The following is a 16,298-nucleotide window of genomic DNA, read 5'->3' on the forward strand; positions in this document are numbered from 1 at the left end:
CCTATGTATAACCCCAGCAGCACAGACATTAAAGCCAACATTGAATAAATGGGGCCTCCTGAGACTGAGAAGCTTCTGTAAAGCAAAGGACACTGTCACTAAGACAAAAAGGCAACCCACTGACTAGGAGAAGATCTTCACCAACCCCACAACTGACAAAGGTCTGATCTCCAAAATATAAAGAATTCAAGAAACTAGACATTAGAATTCTAAATAACCCAAGTAATAAATGGGGCACTGATCTGAACAGAGAATTCTCAACAGAAGAAGTTCAAGTGGCCAAAAGACACTTAAGGTCATGCTCAACCTCCTAGCCATCAGGGAAATGCAAATCAAAACAACTTTGAGATACCATCTTAAACCTGTCAGAATGGCTAAAATAAAAAACACCAATGATAGCCTTTGCTGGAGAGGATGTGGAGTAAGGGGTACACTCATCCATTGCTGGTGGGAATGCAAACTTGTGCAACCACTTTGGAAAGCAGTGTGGCGTTTTCTCAGGAAATTCGGGATCAACCTACCCATGGACCCAGCAATACCACTCTTGGGAATATACCCAAGAGATGCCCTATCATATTACAAAAGCATTTGTTCAACTATGTTCATAGCAGCATTATTTGTAATAGCCAGAACCTGGAAACAACCTAGATGCCCGTCAATGGAAGAATGGATGAAAAAAGTGTGAAATATATACATATTAGAGTACTACTTAGTGGTAAAAAAAAAATGACATCTTGAATTTTGCATGCAAATGGATGGAAATAGAAAACACTATCCTGAGTGAGGTAACCCAGACCCAGAAAGATGAACATGGGATGTGCTCACTCATAATTGATTTCTAGCCATAAATAAAAGACATTGAGCCTATAATTTGTGATCCTAGAGAAGCTAAATAAGATGAACCCAAAGAAAAACATATAGGTATTCTTTTGGATATTAGAAGTAGACAAGATTGCCAGGCAAAAATTGGGAACTTGGGGGTGGGGTGGGATGGGGGTAAGGGGAAATGGGGAGAGAAAAGTGAGAAGGGGAGGAAGGGGAGAGCTTGGGACAATGGGATGGTTGGGATAAAGGAAGGGTGGATATGGGAGCAGGGAAGTATATATCTTAATTAAGGGAGCCATCTTAGGGTTGCCAAGAGACTTGACTCTAGAGGGGCTCCCAGGTGTCCAGGGAGATGTCCCCAGCTAGTTTCTTGGGCAGCTGAGGAGAGGGCGCCTGAAATGGCCCGATCCTATAGCCATACTGATGAAGAGCTTGCATATAACCTTAGAACCTTCATCTGGTGATAAATGCAGATAGAGACAGAGACCCACATTGGAGCACCGGACTGAGCTCCCAAGGAGGGAGAACATGAGCAAGGAAGTCTGGACCGCGAGGGGTACACCCACTCAGTGAGACAGTGGGCTGATCTATTGGGAGCTCATCAAGACCAGCTGGACTGGGACTGAAAAAGTATGGGTTAAAACCGGACTCTCTGAACATGGCAGACAATGAAGGCTAATTAGAAGCCAAGGACAATGGCACTGGGTTTTAATCCTTCTGCATGTACTGGCTTTGTGTGAGCCTAGCCTGTTTGGATGCTCACCTTCCTAGACCTGGATAAAGGGGGGAGGACCTTGGACTTTGCACAGATCAGGGAACCCTGACTGCTCTTTGGACTGGAGAGGGAAGGGGAGAGGAGTGGGGGGAGGGGGAGAGAAACGGAGAAGGGGAACAGGAGTAGGGGGGGAGCGGAGGGAAATGGAAAGCGGGGAGGAAGTGGAAATTTTTTCAATAAAAGAAAGAAAGAAAGAAAGAAAGAAAGAAAGAAAGAAAGAAAGAAAGAAAGAAAGAAAGAAAGGCTATTAGAATAAAGCATTCCATTAATAAGGAAGCAACCTTCAAACTTATTTTGATAAATTTTATGAAGGGATTAATGGATATAAAGATATTCATCCTGGAAAACAGAAAGTGAATAAAACTGAAATCAAAAGACAAACAAAAAAGAACTCAAAGAACTAGACATCAAAGTACCAAATAATCTAACTAAAAATAGGGTGCATATCTAAACAAATAATTCTCAACAGAAGAATCTCAAATGGCCAAAGGACATTTAAGGAATTGCTCAACATCCTTAGTCATTAAGTAACTGCAAATCAAAACGACTGTGTGTACCATCTTACACCAGTCAGAATGGCTAAGATCAAAAACACCCATAACAGCTTATGCTGGAGAGGATGCTTATGCTGGTGGGAGTGCAAACTTGATCAGCTGCTGTGGAAATCAGTATGGTGATTTCTCAAGAAATTGGAAGACATGGAAATAGCACTTTTGGGCATATACCCAATGGAAGGACACTCATAACACAAGGACATTTGTTAAACTGTGTTCATAACATTACTTGTAAAGCTAGACCCCAAAAAAAACCTAGATGCCTCATCTGAAGAATGGATTTTTTTAAATGTGGTTCGTTTACACAATGGAGTACCAGCCAGAGATAGAAAACAATGACATCTTGAAATTCTTGAGCAAATAGATGGAACTAGAGAAAAACCAACCTGATCAAAGTAACCCAGATCCAGAAAGACAAACAGAATATGTACTCACTTATATGTGGATACTAGATATAAAGAAAAGGATAACAAGCCTATAGTCCAGAACCATAGAAAAGCTAGATAACCGGGAGAAACCCTAAGAGAGACAAACCAGGATCTCCATTGGAAAAGAAAATGGATGAGATCTCCTGAGAGAATTGAGATTGGAGGGGAAGAAAAGGGAGGCAGAAGGTAAAGGAGGAAGAGAACATCAGGGAATGGGATGGTCAAGATGGAGGAAAGACAGAGAGGGAGAGCAAGGAAACAGATATTTTCATTGATCAAGCCATTGTGGTGCTGGCAAGAAACCTGGCACTAGGGAAATTCCCAGGAATCCACAGGATGATCCCAGCTAAGACCCTAAGCAATAGTGGAGTGGAGAGGGTGCCTGAACTGGCCTTCGCCTGTGATCAGACTGACAACTACCTTAATTGTCATCATAATACCTTCATCCAACAACTGATGGAAGCAGATGTGGAGATCCACAGTTAAGAACAGGGCCAAGATCCAGTGTCCAGTTGAAAAGAGGGAGGAGTGATAATATGAAATAGCTGATCTGAGCTAATGGGAGCTCACTGACTCTGGACTGACAGTGGGGTAACCTGCATAGGACCAAACTAGGACCTCTGAATGTGGGTGACAGTTCAGTGACTTATTCAGTCTATAAGATCACTAGCAGTGAGACCAGGATGTATCCCTACTGCATGAACTGGATTTTTGAAGCCCATTCTCTTTGGAGGGATACCTTGCTCTGCCTAGGTATAGGAAAAAGGGCCTCAGTCCTGCCTCAAAGTGATTTGCCAAACTTTGTTGACTCCCCAATGGAAGCCTTACCCTCTCTGAGGAGTGGATGGGGGTTGGGGTGGAAGAAGGTGTGCAGAGCAGGAGAAGGGAGAAGGGAAAGAGAAGGGAGTAGGAACTGGGATTGATATGTAAGAGAAAATATTGTTTTTAAAGATAAATAAATAAAAACAAAAGAAAGGACAAGAAAAGAAAAGAAACAAAAAGAAAAGAAAAATTTAAGTACAACCACAAAGGAACTCTGGATCTCTTCTAGTCTCATGAGAAACACACAGATCCACAGGAATTTTTCCCAGTATACAGTTCTGTGAACACTGTAGACAAGGAAGACATACCCTATCTAGGATGAATCTATGAATCAAGTACCTGTGAGCTGCAGACAAAGCCAGACACAAGCATAGAACACGAACTGAATGATGGAACCACAAGGAGTCTGAAACCTCCTGTGGCTTCATTTGCCTCTTCCCACTGGTGAGCCTGACTCTGTGACTCCCCATTACCCAGTCCCCTAAAAGAGAATCAAATCTGTCCCCAGCAGTTATAAAACAGTCAGAGCCTGTCTTTCCCTGGATCCTCCTCCTCCTTCTTACTGGAACTTCAGAATAACACTTTATCTAAATTCCCCCAAATCCATGAGAGATTTATTCTAGTCAGATACTAAATCATTCTCAGCACACAATAGGGTTATTCATCCTTGTCAGCCCACACATACCTTGTTAGGACATGATTCACACCCTAGAGAGAAGGGAGAAAACACAATCAATAACATGTTCTTACAAATCCTAGTCACACTCTCACTGGTAGCAGAAACAAATTCTGAGAATCAAATCTGTCACCCACAGTTCTCCAAGACATGATATAAACAGGATACATGACTCATTATTTGACTTACATGTAAACTAACACTATTTTCTGTCCCATACTACGAGGCTTTGGAAAGCGAAGATGAATAAATAGTAGTTTGAAAGCTTATATAGGTTTTGCCGTATGTACATCTAAACATGTAAACACATGATTTATCCATACTCCATGTCAGCTTTCCATCACCTTACAACTGACAATATGAGAATTTGAGTCATTTGGACACAATTCAATATGTTAGTAATGAAGAAGCCACAAGGACTAGAACCATAGATTGTCAGATACTTAAAACCAACTAACCATATCTCTCTTTCTCTTTTTCTTTTCTCTGTAATTGTTCTGACAGGAAAAGAACATATGTGTCAAGGTGAAAAACTATTAAAACAATGATCATCCCCCAAAATGAGGATATGGGAGAAGAAAAACAGCTCAGAGTGAAAGCTGGTCATCAAAAAAGATTTCAAGCACTTTTAATTACTTACCAGACCAAATTAAAGTATGAGTCTATACCCCAGATAATAATGGGAGAAAGATCACACTTTGACAAGGAATACTCATTTTTGTATATCCTTGGCTCTCTATTTAAATTTTGATATCACTTTGAGAAACTAAACATGGACAATTTTTATTTCAAATGCAGCCACATTAATAATATCCTTTTTCATCTTTCCAATACAATATTTGCTCTTTTACATGAACAGATATCAAGACCTGACCCACCAGGTCCACTTTGATATGTTAAGTGGGCATCTCAGTTAGCCATATATCCTGGGTTTGAGACCTAATATTATGCAAATATTCTCTCATGTTTGGATTCAAATAATATTAGTAGATTTAAGTAAAGTTACAATCTTTGAGAAATGTGACCATTCTTCTAGCAAATAGCAATTACCAGGGACTCCTTGCCTGTAGTTAAACTTCCTATGGAAGTCTACTTTGTATAGTGGAACTTAGTGTGGTTTAGGCTTGCACAGGTCTTAGGTTTGGTGTCACAACCAATCCCAGTTCATATGTGCTGCTGCTAAGCTCTGTCCAGAAGACACTGTTTTACTGATAGACCTCCATCACCTCTGGCTCCTACATTTCTTCTGCCCCTTCTTCTGCAGTGATTCCTGGGCCTTTGAATTAGATGTGGGCTATATATACTCCATTTAAAACTGGACAGTCCGTAGTCTCTTCCTCTCTCCATCTTGGCCAGTTGTAAGTTTCACTATGTAACCCTGATGCATGAAACTCACTATATAGACCAGGCTGGCGTTGAATCCATGAAGCTTCATTTGTTTCTGCATTCCAACTGCTGGGATTAAAGGTGTGAGCCAGCATTCCTAGCTATGGGTTGGGAAGTTTTTATTTCATTTTCATTGTTGTGTGCTCCTCATGTTTTATTTCTGTGTATGAGAAGCTCTCAAGTCCTGGGATCCCGGGGAGTAGGTGCTTGGCTACACATGAATTTATTTTATATAACATAAACCAATAAAGCAGATTTCATAGAAAAAAGAATTCTGGGGAGAACTGACCATTCTAGTTATAGATTAAGTCTGATGTTTAAACTTGTCTTCAGCTGTGGTTTCTATGGGTTTCCATCTTGAATTCTGCTCTAGGCAGTAGAAACAAAGAAGGGACCCAGGCCTCCTAACCATCAGTTCAGTTCCCGAGTATGCTGTTATCATCTGTTCTAGTCGTGGGGTAACACCAGACCAGAAGCTTGGGCAAGTAGTAACTCTATGTCCTTGTATATCTGTGTATACCTTAAATAGAATGTTCTTTCCTTGATGCTAAGCACTGAACAAAAGCCTTCTGATAAAGATAATTGCAGAAAAACAGATCTTTGCATTTACCTAGGGGAGAGGAACAAGGCCTGGTATAGGAAACTGTTTTCACATGTAGCCCAACGGCATAGAAAACAGTTCTCAACTGAAAATTAATTCCCAAATATGCAACAGAAAGGGAGTTAACGGCAGTGAAATCTATAGCAAAGGAAAGCTACTTTATTCACAGAGCAATAATGCCAAAATTTCCCTGAATCTTAGTTTAACCTTTTTCAAAGCCCTTGGTTCTATTAAATCCCTGTGAAAACATGGCGAAGTAATTACCATATAATGTTGTGGTTTGTAGCAAAAAATTAACCTCACAAAAGTAAAGATTAGAATTTGGGTTATGAAAGGCTGAAGGCAGAGAAAAGTGGGCAGATTCTTTGGTCAAGTGATACAATTTCAGGCTTGTAGAGTGTTGTGTCTGTAGTTGGTATCTATGTGAACTAGGTTAGTTTAGTGATATATACATAATTCCATCTAATATGGGTGATAAATGAGTGTCCTCAATAATATTTAACCAATGCAATGGAAACCACTAAACTAAAGGAGTATGATAACTTCCTAGAACTACCAAGGTCTATAAGATTGGCAATTGCGGTGAAAGAACCAAATTCCTACAGAGATACGCATCACCAGAATATGATGTTGGTTTAAAGTATTTAAAAATATGACAGAGATAAAATGCAATACAAATTTTTCACATGTACTGAGAGAGAAGACATCTTTCATCTCAGCAACTCGAAGACAGAGGAGGGAAACTCTCTGAAATCTTGGGTGGCAACTATCCTCCCACTGGCCACACCACTGAATCAGAGACAGTGGGGGTGAAACTCTCCAAACTAATATCAAATTTATATGAAATTACCAATGATTGTTGAATATGCTTCACACATGCTCACAATGCAGTAGAGTAGTAACTACCCATGATGCAACAGATCTTCTCTACATGGTTCTTCTAATGTAATTTATTTGATAAACTAAAACATGCAATTTCACCTTGCCATCAAGGCTTGCAATGATTTCTCCATCTTCTGAAACTGGTTTAGGAAAGAGTTCAGGGAGAGCTCAGAGCACCCTACTGTACTCAGCAGGGAGATCGCAGCAGCACAGAGGGAGAGAAATGGCTTCCAGGTGTCCTGACTCTCAGATGCTGGACCTCCTGCAGTCTTACCTGCAGCATCTCTATGGTTGAGCACTGCAGCCCATGCTCCAGATCTGAGATGAGGTCACTCACTGTCTCCCTCTGCTTTACCAGTTCATTTTCAGACTTTTCCAGTCTTTTGACAATGTCTTCCTTCTCTTGCATCAGCTTCTGCAGCTTATTCTTCTCCTCCGAATACAGGAATTTGTGCATTTCTTTAAAATTCTTCTGGACCTTTATTACATCCCTCTGTATTTGGTTCTTCAGGGAGTAGAAAGGGGAGAGTTATTCAGACTGTCCTAATGGGACTGAGAGACAGAAATCCACTGTTCTGCTGGGGAGTTCTCACAGGAACTGAGCTTGGGAAGGGAAGGCAGTCTTGGAAGCATCTGTCTCCTTTCTGTGTCTGTTCATGACATACCAAACCAAAGATCTTAGGTCACCTTTAACAAGGCCACCTGAGCCAAAGTGGGATGCCTTGGTATGGCTCAGTTTTCACACAGCTACTTGAAATACTCCTCATTCTACCTCTGAATCCCCGAAAGAAGCTAAACCCAAGAATGGTCCTGTGAATGCTCCCAAGCATCTTCCCAAAAGTCACAGTTCTATAAAGCACCACAGGAGAGAGTTTTAGTACACAGTGCCATTCTCACCAGACCCCCACCATGGTGTCAGCTCCTCACACAGCCAGGCTCAGCTCTGATGCCCTCTCTGTGCAGCCCCAGCTCCAAGGAAACAAGCAGAGAGGAATAATCAAGGCCTCTTGTCCCCATCAGCCGCCAGGGAATGATGAGCCAGGAAGCTTCTTGCCCAGGTCCCTCCCAGGCATCAGGCAAACTCCCTTAGGAGGTAGGGTCTCCACTTGCCTCCCAGAAAGTTCTCTCTTGTTGAAGGTCATCTTCCCACTGGTCACATCTTTCCTCATTAGCCATCTGCATCTCCAGGGCAGCCTGGAGCTTCCCCTGTGGGAGTGGAATTGTAGCAGAGTCAAGCTGTGTGCTTAGTAGGACAGCTGCTCCTAGCCAAAGGCCAAGAAATCCTTCTGGAAAGACAAGAGGCCTAAGACTGTTCTCCTTTTAATATCTTGTGCCATGATTTATGCAATAAATTTTGTAATCTCAGTCTCCAGCTCAATCCATCTTGATTTATACACACACAGCCCCATACAGACAGACACAGAAATCTCTCTCAGTCAGTCATCCCACCAAGTACCCAGCACTCACTTTGATTCTGGCATCAGAAAACTGGAGTAAATTTGTTAGTTCTCCTGGTCTTTCACATAAACATATACATACACATATGTATTGCAATTGACACGTGCATATTCTGTTTCTTTTTTTTTTTTTTTGAAACTGGGTTTTACTATGTAGCCCAGGTTGGACTGGATTTTCTGTCTAAACTTGTATAATCTCAAACTCATCAGTTGCCAGCGTCCTGGCATTGAGCAATGCCCCATAACACTGTCCATGTGTCTTTTCTTTTGTCATTTTTTCCTTTCTTTATTGTATTTTTTCTTATGTTGTCACAGGCTGCCCTATGTTGGGCTGCCATATGTTGGGAGCCACAGTTTTTAGGTGACTTTTACCGGGTTCTTAGCCATAACCAGTTCCTACATTCCAGGATTTGAGCATGAGGATTAGAAATGCTAGACAGGAGGAACAGAGATAAGAAAGAACCACAGAGACACAGGAAAATAATAGGAGGGCAACTCAGCCTCCTGCATACTGAGTTGGGAGTTCTGAGTTCTCTGAGTTTGCTCCTGTTTAACTTTCCATACATATTTGTACACCAATACAACACGGGGGAGAAGGCAAAAAACTGCTTTAACATGATAAAAATGACAACTAGAACAGTTGCTTGCATCAATACTTTGAGACATCAAGTCATTAATTACAAGGAAAGCATTCTGCTGTTTTGGCAATGGACCTACCCTATCCAAATATAATGAAGGCAGCCTCTCCCTAGGTCAAACCTCCTAATTCAAAAGAAGGAGCAAAAGCATGCTTGAATTCTCTGTCCTTTGGTCAGGGTGGAGTGCATCTCCCTATATGGGCCATCTTAATGTCCAAAACACCAAGTAACCACACCATAGGTCAGGATGTATAGCCACAGTTGTCAAAAACTTTGAATAAGCTCAAACTCTCTGACCTTCAGACAAGGTGCAATAGGCTCACATTTTTGGGCCTCCACATGTTTTTCTTCGTTGAAAATAGTTTTTTTTTTTTATGTAATACATTGTGATTACAGTTTTTGTGGCACCTACTCCTCCCATTTCTTCTCCACCTCTCCACTTATTCAGATCCACACCCTTTATGTCTCCTGTTACAAAACAAAAAAGCAACTGTTTCTCTGTCTCTAGAGATTAACCCTAACATAGCAAAGGCTTTGATGAAACATTTCACTCAAAGCTAGACAGAAGGCTTTACTTTACATATCACTACAGCCCAGACTTATCATTATGAAAGAAAGAACACCCAAATATGGGTGTAGTTCATTTTGTGTGGTCATCTGTCTCCTACTGGGCGCAGGACATTTACTTACGAACAGTTTATTTCCCTGATGGGGAAGAGTCTTCTGTTTTGTGTTAATTTCACTGGTTAAATTAAAAAAAAAAACTGCTTGGCCTTTGATAGGACAGAAAATTAGGTAGGCGGAGAAAACAGAACAGAATGCACGGAGAAAGAAGCCGAGTCAGGCAGTCACCATGATTCTCCCACCTGACACAGCCGCAGGTTAAGATCTTCCCTGGTAAGCCACCTCATGGGCTTCACAGATTATTAGAAATGGGTTAGATCAATATGTAAGAGCTAGCCAATAAGAGGCTAGAACTAATGGGCCAAGCAGTCTTTAAAAGAATACAGTTTCTGTGTAATTATTTCGGGGCATAAGCTAGCTGGTGGCTTAGAGCTGGGGCGGTAGGAACACAGCCTGCCACTCCATACTAAATGTCCCCAGTGAGACTCCCGTGGAGAAAAGTAAGCTTACAAGTAGTTATCAACTGGAGATTTCTTCTGGGTTATGGATGGGCCCACTTCTTCCAGCTCTAAATCCCATCTGGTGCAGATGCTAGCAGGCTCCATGAGTTTACATGTGCGCTCACAAACACCCAACAGAAAACAAAGTCCCAACATGGAACTTGCCTCTGTGCATCTCACTATGGAATTCTTTCCCCTCCTCCCAGAAGTTTCAACTGCCACAGGCACATTTTCTTCACTGCTGCACGTCATTCACTAACTATCCCCATGGTTGGACGTCCCAGGACTGGTTTTTAGATAGTAGAAACAAATCTGATTCATTCATTAAAAAAACATAAGATAAATATGAACTGAATAAGCAGTTCTGCTCTTGGCATTTCTTGGTCATCAAATCAACTTTACAGGGACAGTTCCAAATTTCTTTTTCTATCCTAGTGTTTGTACTCCAGGCAGATTCTCATGCAAATAAGTGGAATAAACCATCGTGTTCTTTTAGGACTTTAAAGGTAGGAAAGGATGGAATGATGTAACAACCCCAGAGTCTCTGATGTCAGGTAATTGACCTGTCACACCAAGTGGAGATTTCCCATTTGTTATTGTCTACTGCTCTGTGTCCCACACCCTCCCACTTCTTACCTTGTACTTATTGGCCACCTCTTCAATGAGAGCTGTTTTGTGACCACGGTGATCCTGAGATCTTTCACAAAGCCAGCAGATGATCACCATGTCCTTCTCACAAAAGAGCTGGAGTTTCTCTCCATGTTGTGCACAGACATTCACCTTCTGCTCCTCCCCAGAGCTGGACTTGAATGCAGTTAGCCTCTCCACTATGTTGGCCACATGCCAGTTAGGCCTCAGATTCCCAAACAGGTAACTATCTCGGCACACAGGGCAGATGCCCTCCCCTTCTTTGCCTTTCTTGGACTCATAGTTCAGTGTGACGCAGGCTCTGCAGAAGCTGTGACCACAATCTGCACTCACAGGCTCCACCATGAGGTCCAAACAGATAGGACAGGTCACCTCCTCCTTTACCATCCCCAGGACTGATGAGGCCATTGTTGCTGTGATGCTGAGTCTGTCTCTCTGTACTCCTGACACTTCTGCTCAGGTACCTGTGTGACTGGGATGATGAGAAGGGGGACAAGTGAGAAAGAGAAACTCAGCATTGAACCGTGAAGATATCAATGAATGCCCTCGATGATAAGGAAAAGAGCAAAAAAGAGAGATTTGGAGAGATGTTCAGAGACATGGCAAAGAAGAAAGCTGTCATCCTTTCCAGTCCTCTGCTATATTTCATCCCAAATGTTTAATTTCAGAAATAGGGCTGTTATTTCCTTTCACTGAAGACCAAGAAGATCGTGTTTCCTTCCATCAGCCTCATGTAATTGACCTTCTGTCGTTCCCTTTCTTTCGCAGGACAAAATCATATCTTCAGTGTTACAAGATTCAAACAACTCACTTTTCCCCTGATGTACTTCCTCCTTCATTGGCACCAGTCAGTGTGACCTTCTGATCCTCTGCTAACCAGTCTCTTACAGAAGCCTGGTGCTGACATGGAGTGTACACAGTCTCATCTCCTGATAACTCACAGGCAATTATTTCTCTTATTGTCATTTAACAAATGACAATATCTGTGTTTGTATAAATGGTTAAAATAAGCTCTGCACTATATGTATAGTGATGGCCACTTACAAGGCTCATTTGTCTTCAATACACAAAAAGGGGATGAAAAGCACCCCTTTAGATGCTATTTAGACCTCCTTCAGAGGAACCTGCTCTACCCCATAGAGTTCACCAAAGGAAAAAGGTGACAGCCAGTACAGAATTGATAGCCAGATCATTGGATGTGTGGAATTATTCCTCCAAACACTGCAGATTCTAAGGCATCTTGTGTCTGTAAGTGTTGAGAATTTATCCTGTATGTTTTTCCTCAAATACAGTGGCTGCCCCTTAAGCAACTGCTATCCTAATAGCACCTCAACCTGGCAGCTAACAGCAGTCTCAAGGGCACAAGGGTGCAGGCTGTAGAAATTCTCTTCCCTCACAGGCTCTCTCAAGGCCACTAAGGTAAACTTCAACTAGATCTCTACCCTCTATGACCTCAGGATTCAAAGGCTGAGGTGAAATTCTACTCCTTCAGAGAGCTTGAAAAAGCAATAGCTAGTGTAATGATCTGTTTTGTCTCTTTAAGAGACAAGCCACACCCACTCACTCCCCTGTCCATTGTGGCAGGCTGATCTTCAGCTTCCAGCCTGAGCTCCTTCCTTTTTTCCATCTTCCTTCAAAGAGGCAGCTCCTGCCTCTCCCTACTTCTCCCCTTTCCCCTTCTGTCTCCTCTCTCTCTCTCTCTCTCTCTCTCTCTCTCTCTCTCTCTCTCTCTCTCTCTCCTTTCTTCTCCCCTTCTAACTTCCTCCTCTATAATTCACTGAATAAATATCCAACCTCACTCTGCATGGCATGCCTGTACATGTCTCTGCCTCTTGCCTGCCGCTGCCTGTGTCTCCCTGCCCTGGACCAGCCACCCCTGAGGGACCTGTAGCTGTCCCTACCTGGGACTGACTGCTCTTAGGGCCCGCTGCCTGCTGCCACATGGCCTGCTGCCACTGTTTGGGGACCTGCAACATTTCTGCTGCCTGCCAACACCGGGGATCTGCAGCATTTTTATTAATCTATATCAGCTAGCCCTTTCTCCTTGCTTGCTGTTCATAAAAACACAAAAGATGAAGGCCAGAAGGATACTGAGTTCAAAATCACATCAAAAAATATACTTCAAAGTAAATTAATTTCACCTGATAACATGTCATATTAGTTCAGCAGGCAAAGCCAATGGGCAACCCACAGATCATCAGCAAATGAAAGATAAGGAACTCTTCCCATTCTTTACTTGAACCTATATGATAACACACACCATTATTTCAGGAATAAAAATCCTACAAATGTTTATTTTTAGGTATAAACATAAATTTCCTCATCTTAAAGCCATGCATGAAAAGCACACTGCTAAGTAACGAATTTAGGGCAATGGAAAGAAAACCTTTTTTTAAAGTCATGCTGAACACAATGGTGTTCAATGTTGTCATTTCTAGTAAACACAGCAGGACAAGGGAAGTACCAGCAATACTAGAAAGGAAGTAAAACAAAAACAAAACAGGGTTCCTTTGTGTAGTATAGCCATTCAGGAGCTAACTTTGACAATGGGCTGGCCATAAACTCAAAGAGATCCACCTCTCTCTGTCTACTTAGCATTTGGATTAGAGGCTTCTGCCACCACCACTGTTATTTTTAGGTCCCTGCCCTAGTCACGCCCAACCCTTTTTAACCTCAGACCCGCCCACCATCACTCTGCTCTCCCCGTTCTCTCTGCCAGTGTACACATGGCTTTGCCTCCTCTCTTTTTTCGTTTCTCCTTCTCTCTCTCTCTCTCTCTCTCTCTCTCTCTCTCTCTCTGTCTTTCTCCTTTATGTAATAAATATGGTACCTTTGTACTTATCTTTTGTGTCTATGTGTCTATTACCCACCTCCACCGCCAGCACTATGCATGCACTCCTCCTGGTGGGAAACTGTAGCCTCTTGCTCGGGTGCCTGACTCTGGAGCCGGTGCCCTGCACCACTGGGGACCCGCTGGAGTTTGCTGCTTGCTCTGTGAGCCCGCCGGGCAGGGGGAACCCCCCCCCCATATTTTTAGGAATAAGAACCACCCAGTCACGTTTGTTTTCCAGGTGAAAGAAAAGCCAGTGAACTCAGTAAAGGTGCAGAATGTAATAGCCAGTATAGAAAAGTCACAAAGGGTGAGGAACCCAAAGGGAAATTAAGAAAGTGAGCCTGTTGTGCTGACCTCTAAACCTGGCTTTTGGCAGGCGATGCCAGAGGATGGCAATCCCAAGGCTCTACAGCTCAGCAGTGGTGCACTTGGAGCACAGTAAAAGGGCTGGAGGGGTGGTTCAGTGATTGAGCTCCACCTGTTGTCACACAGACCGTGGGCCACAGGCCCAGTGTAATAATTCTGAGTGGAATGAACCTTAGCAGTGGGTGAGAGCCATGGAGGAACAGACAAATATACCATAAAGACAGAGATTAGGTGAGGAGTTTATTGGGAGAGAAAGAGAGACCTGCTTGCCACTTCAGAATAGAGGAAAGAAAATGGGAATGGGTGGAGCTTCTCTCTCTCTCTCTCTCTCTCTCTCTCTCTCTCTCTCTCTCTTTTGGTTTTTCGAGACAGGGTTTCTCTGTAGCTTTGGAGCCTGTCCTAGCACTCGCTCTATAGACCAGGCTCGCCTCTAACTCTCAGAGATCAGCCTGCCCCAGCCTCCCAAGTGCTGGGATTAAGGGCGTGGGCCACCACTGCCAGGCCATCCCATCTTGTCTCTTAAAGGGACCTTTTGCCCCTTAGAAAGCCAACCAAGGTTCAGCCCCTCCCCCAGGGCTGCTCAAGACCACACCTATAGGCTATTTAAGACCTGGCTGACAGACCTACCCCATGTTCTTCCATCTGCCTCCCTGAGAGACCCAGCAGTTGCCTCTCTCTGTTTATTAAACCTGGACTTCTTAATTAGGCTTGATTAGCTTATTGCTTTGGTGGTAGAGAACACCCAATAACCAGGAATTCAATACTTAATAGTTTCCATTGAATTAAGTTGCTATAGCATCCTTCAAATGCTCCCCCATTCCAGAAAAATAAATCAGTTTTTAAAGAGACACCAAGGAACGATAATTAGGTTTTTTAGATTCAGACAATACAGCTGCAGACAGGTTGCTTCTTTTGTGGCTGGGGTACATGATGGATAAGGAAAACTCTATTTTGTGTAGACATCCACTCTATATTCCTAAAAGAGAGAAGCTCCTGGCTACTCTCACTCCTTGCTACCAAATTGTAAAAGTGTTATGAAACAAGTAATTGCTTCCTCTGGCTTCAGGAACCCACTTATTCTGTGTGAGAGAGCTCCTCACAGCTGATGGACTATAAGCAGTTTCACACTCAGGTACACATTCCACACAAATGAGATAATTGTGCTGCCCACCTTAAAACACCCCTCTTCCGGTCCATGTGTGACAAGTCTTTGATTTGTTCTTAAGGCTGTTGTTGGCCTTCTAGCAGTAATTAATAAATTCATTTAATTATAATTTAAGTAGAGTCTGTGTTCTTTTGTTGGAAGGTTTTATTTGTCAAGACCACACCATCCTCTGGCTCTCCCTCACTCCCCCTCCGCCCCAGCACTCAGCAAGAAGCAAGCAGTTCCTCTTTCTTGGAACTTATCAGTTTCAAATTAAACTCACCAGAACAAAGAGTGTTTTCTTCCAAATTCTGCCCTCTAGATTTGCTCTCAGGACTTCAGACACCAACCTGGAGATCCTGAATCTGTGGAAAGGAGCAAATGGAGGCCACAGTGTCCTGAGGACTAGGTCCCTAAGTCTGATCTCTGCTGAGTCAGAAGAGAAATGAAAGTTAAGACACTAAGGGCTGAAACTGAGAAAGAGAAACTAAATAACTACCAGCCAATGGGATACTAGCACATTGTTACCTGGTTCTACCATCAGAGGAAGTCAGTTCCCCTAATTCAGTTCTGCCTTCCCCAAACTTAGGACACAGTGAGTGCTACAGGAAATTGTCAGGTTACTTGTTCAGGCTCATGTTACAATCATCTAAAAATGTCTTGATCCTCTGGAAAGCTGCCCCTGATGGAAATAAAGCCTTTGCCATGGGCTCCTCTTGTACCTGAGCAGCTGGCTGGGTTTTTCTTTGCAGGGCAGGTGTGGCTCAAAGGGCAGGAAAGACAAGGTGAGGACAGGGAACTGCAGTGTCCTCTGGGGCTGGACTTGGGCACTTACAGGATGAGAACAGGGAGGAAGCTGCAGTTCAGAGCACCTGCTCACAATCAAGATTCCCACCCAGCAGGGACAGGATGGGAAGAGCCCCATGCAGAGTCCTGCAGAGACACTTCCCACACTCCCAGCAGTGAAACTAGCAAGCTGCAGGGGCTCTCCAGTGTAGCGCGCGGAGATGTAGCGCGCACCATGGTGCTGTCATGTCAGGGGCACGGGGCCTGGGCGCCATTTGCTGTTCCACGTCAAACTTGACAGCTTGTGCGCAACTTGTGCACATGCGCGCCCACAGCGCATGCGCCCCCCCCCC

General features: G+C 43.2%; 2 protein-coding genes and 1 long non-coding RNA gene across 7 annotated transcripts in view; 1 reads left to right on the top strand and 2 right to left on the bottom strand.

Moving 5' to 3' along the window:
• LOC126492637 (tripartite motif-containing protein 30A-like) overlaps positions 1 to 16,298 on the bottom strand; it is a 399,822-nt gene that overhangs the window by 51,186 nt on the left and 332,338 nt on the right. The window contains exons 2-6 of one of the 5 annotated variants that reach the window (XM_050129173.1): positions 15,443 to 15,509; positions 10,805 to 11,288; positions 8,060 to 8,155; positions 7,224 to 7,454; positions 4,090 to 4,112 (exon numbers count right to left, since the gene is read on the bottom strand). In XM_050129173.1, coding sequence (XP_049985130.1) covers positions 4,090 to 4,112; positions 7,224 to 7,454; positions 8,060 to 8,155; positions 10,805 to 11,224 — 770 coding nt within the window. In that variant the 5' untranslated portion in view covers positions 11,225 to 11,288; positions 15,443 to 15,509. Of the gene's footprint in view, positions 1 to 4,089; positions 4,113 to 7,223; positions 7,455 to 8,059; positions 8,156 to 10,804; positions 11,289 to 15,442; positions 15,633 to 16,298 lie in introns of those variants that run through there. The other 4 variants (XM_050129170.1, XM_050129175.1, XM_050129176.1 and 1 more) reach the window with 4 other exon arrangements.
• Positions 1 to 16,298, top strand: part of LOC126492680 (uncharacterized) — a 49,699-nt gene that overhangs the window by 13,635 nt on the left and 19,766 nt on the right. The gene's annotated exons all lie outside the window — the stretch shown is intronic.
• LOC126492642 (tripartite motif-containing protein 30A-like) overlaps positions 1 to 16,298 on the bottom strand; it is a 361,486-nt gene that overhangs the window by 12,913 nt on the left and 332,275 nt on the right. The gene's annotated exons all lie outside the window — the stretch shown is intronic.

The sequence above is a fragment of the Alexandromys fortis genome, unplaced genomic scaffold (genome assembly GCF_014885135.2).
Source record: "Alexandromys fortis isolate MF-2015 unplaced genomic scaffold, M_Fortis_MF-2015_v1.1 scaffold_303, whole genome shotgun sequence".
NCBI lineage: Eukaryota > Metazoa > Chordata > Mammalia > Rodentia > Cricetidae > Alexandromys > Alexandromys fortis.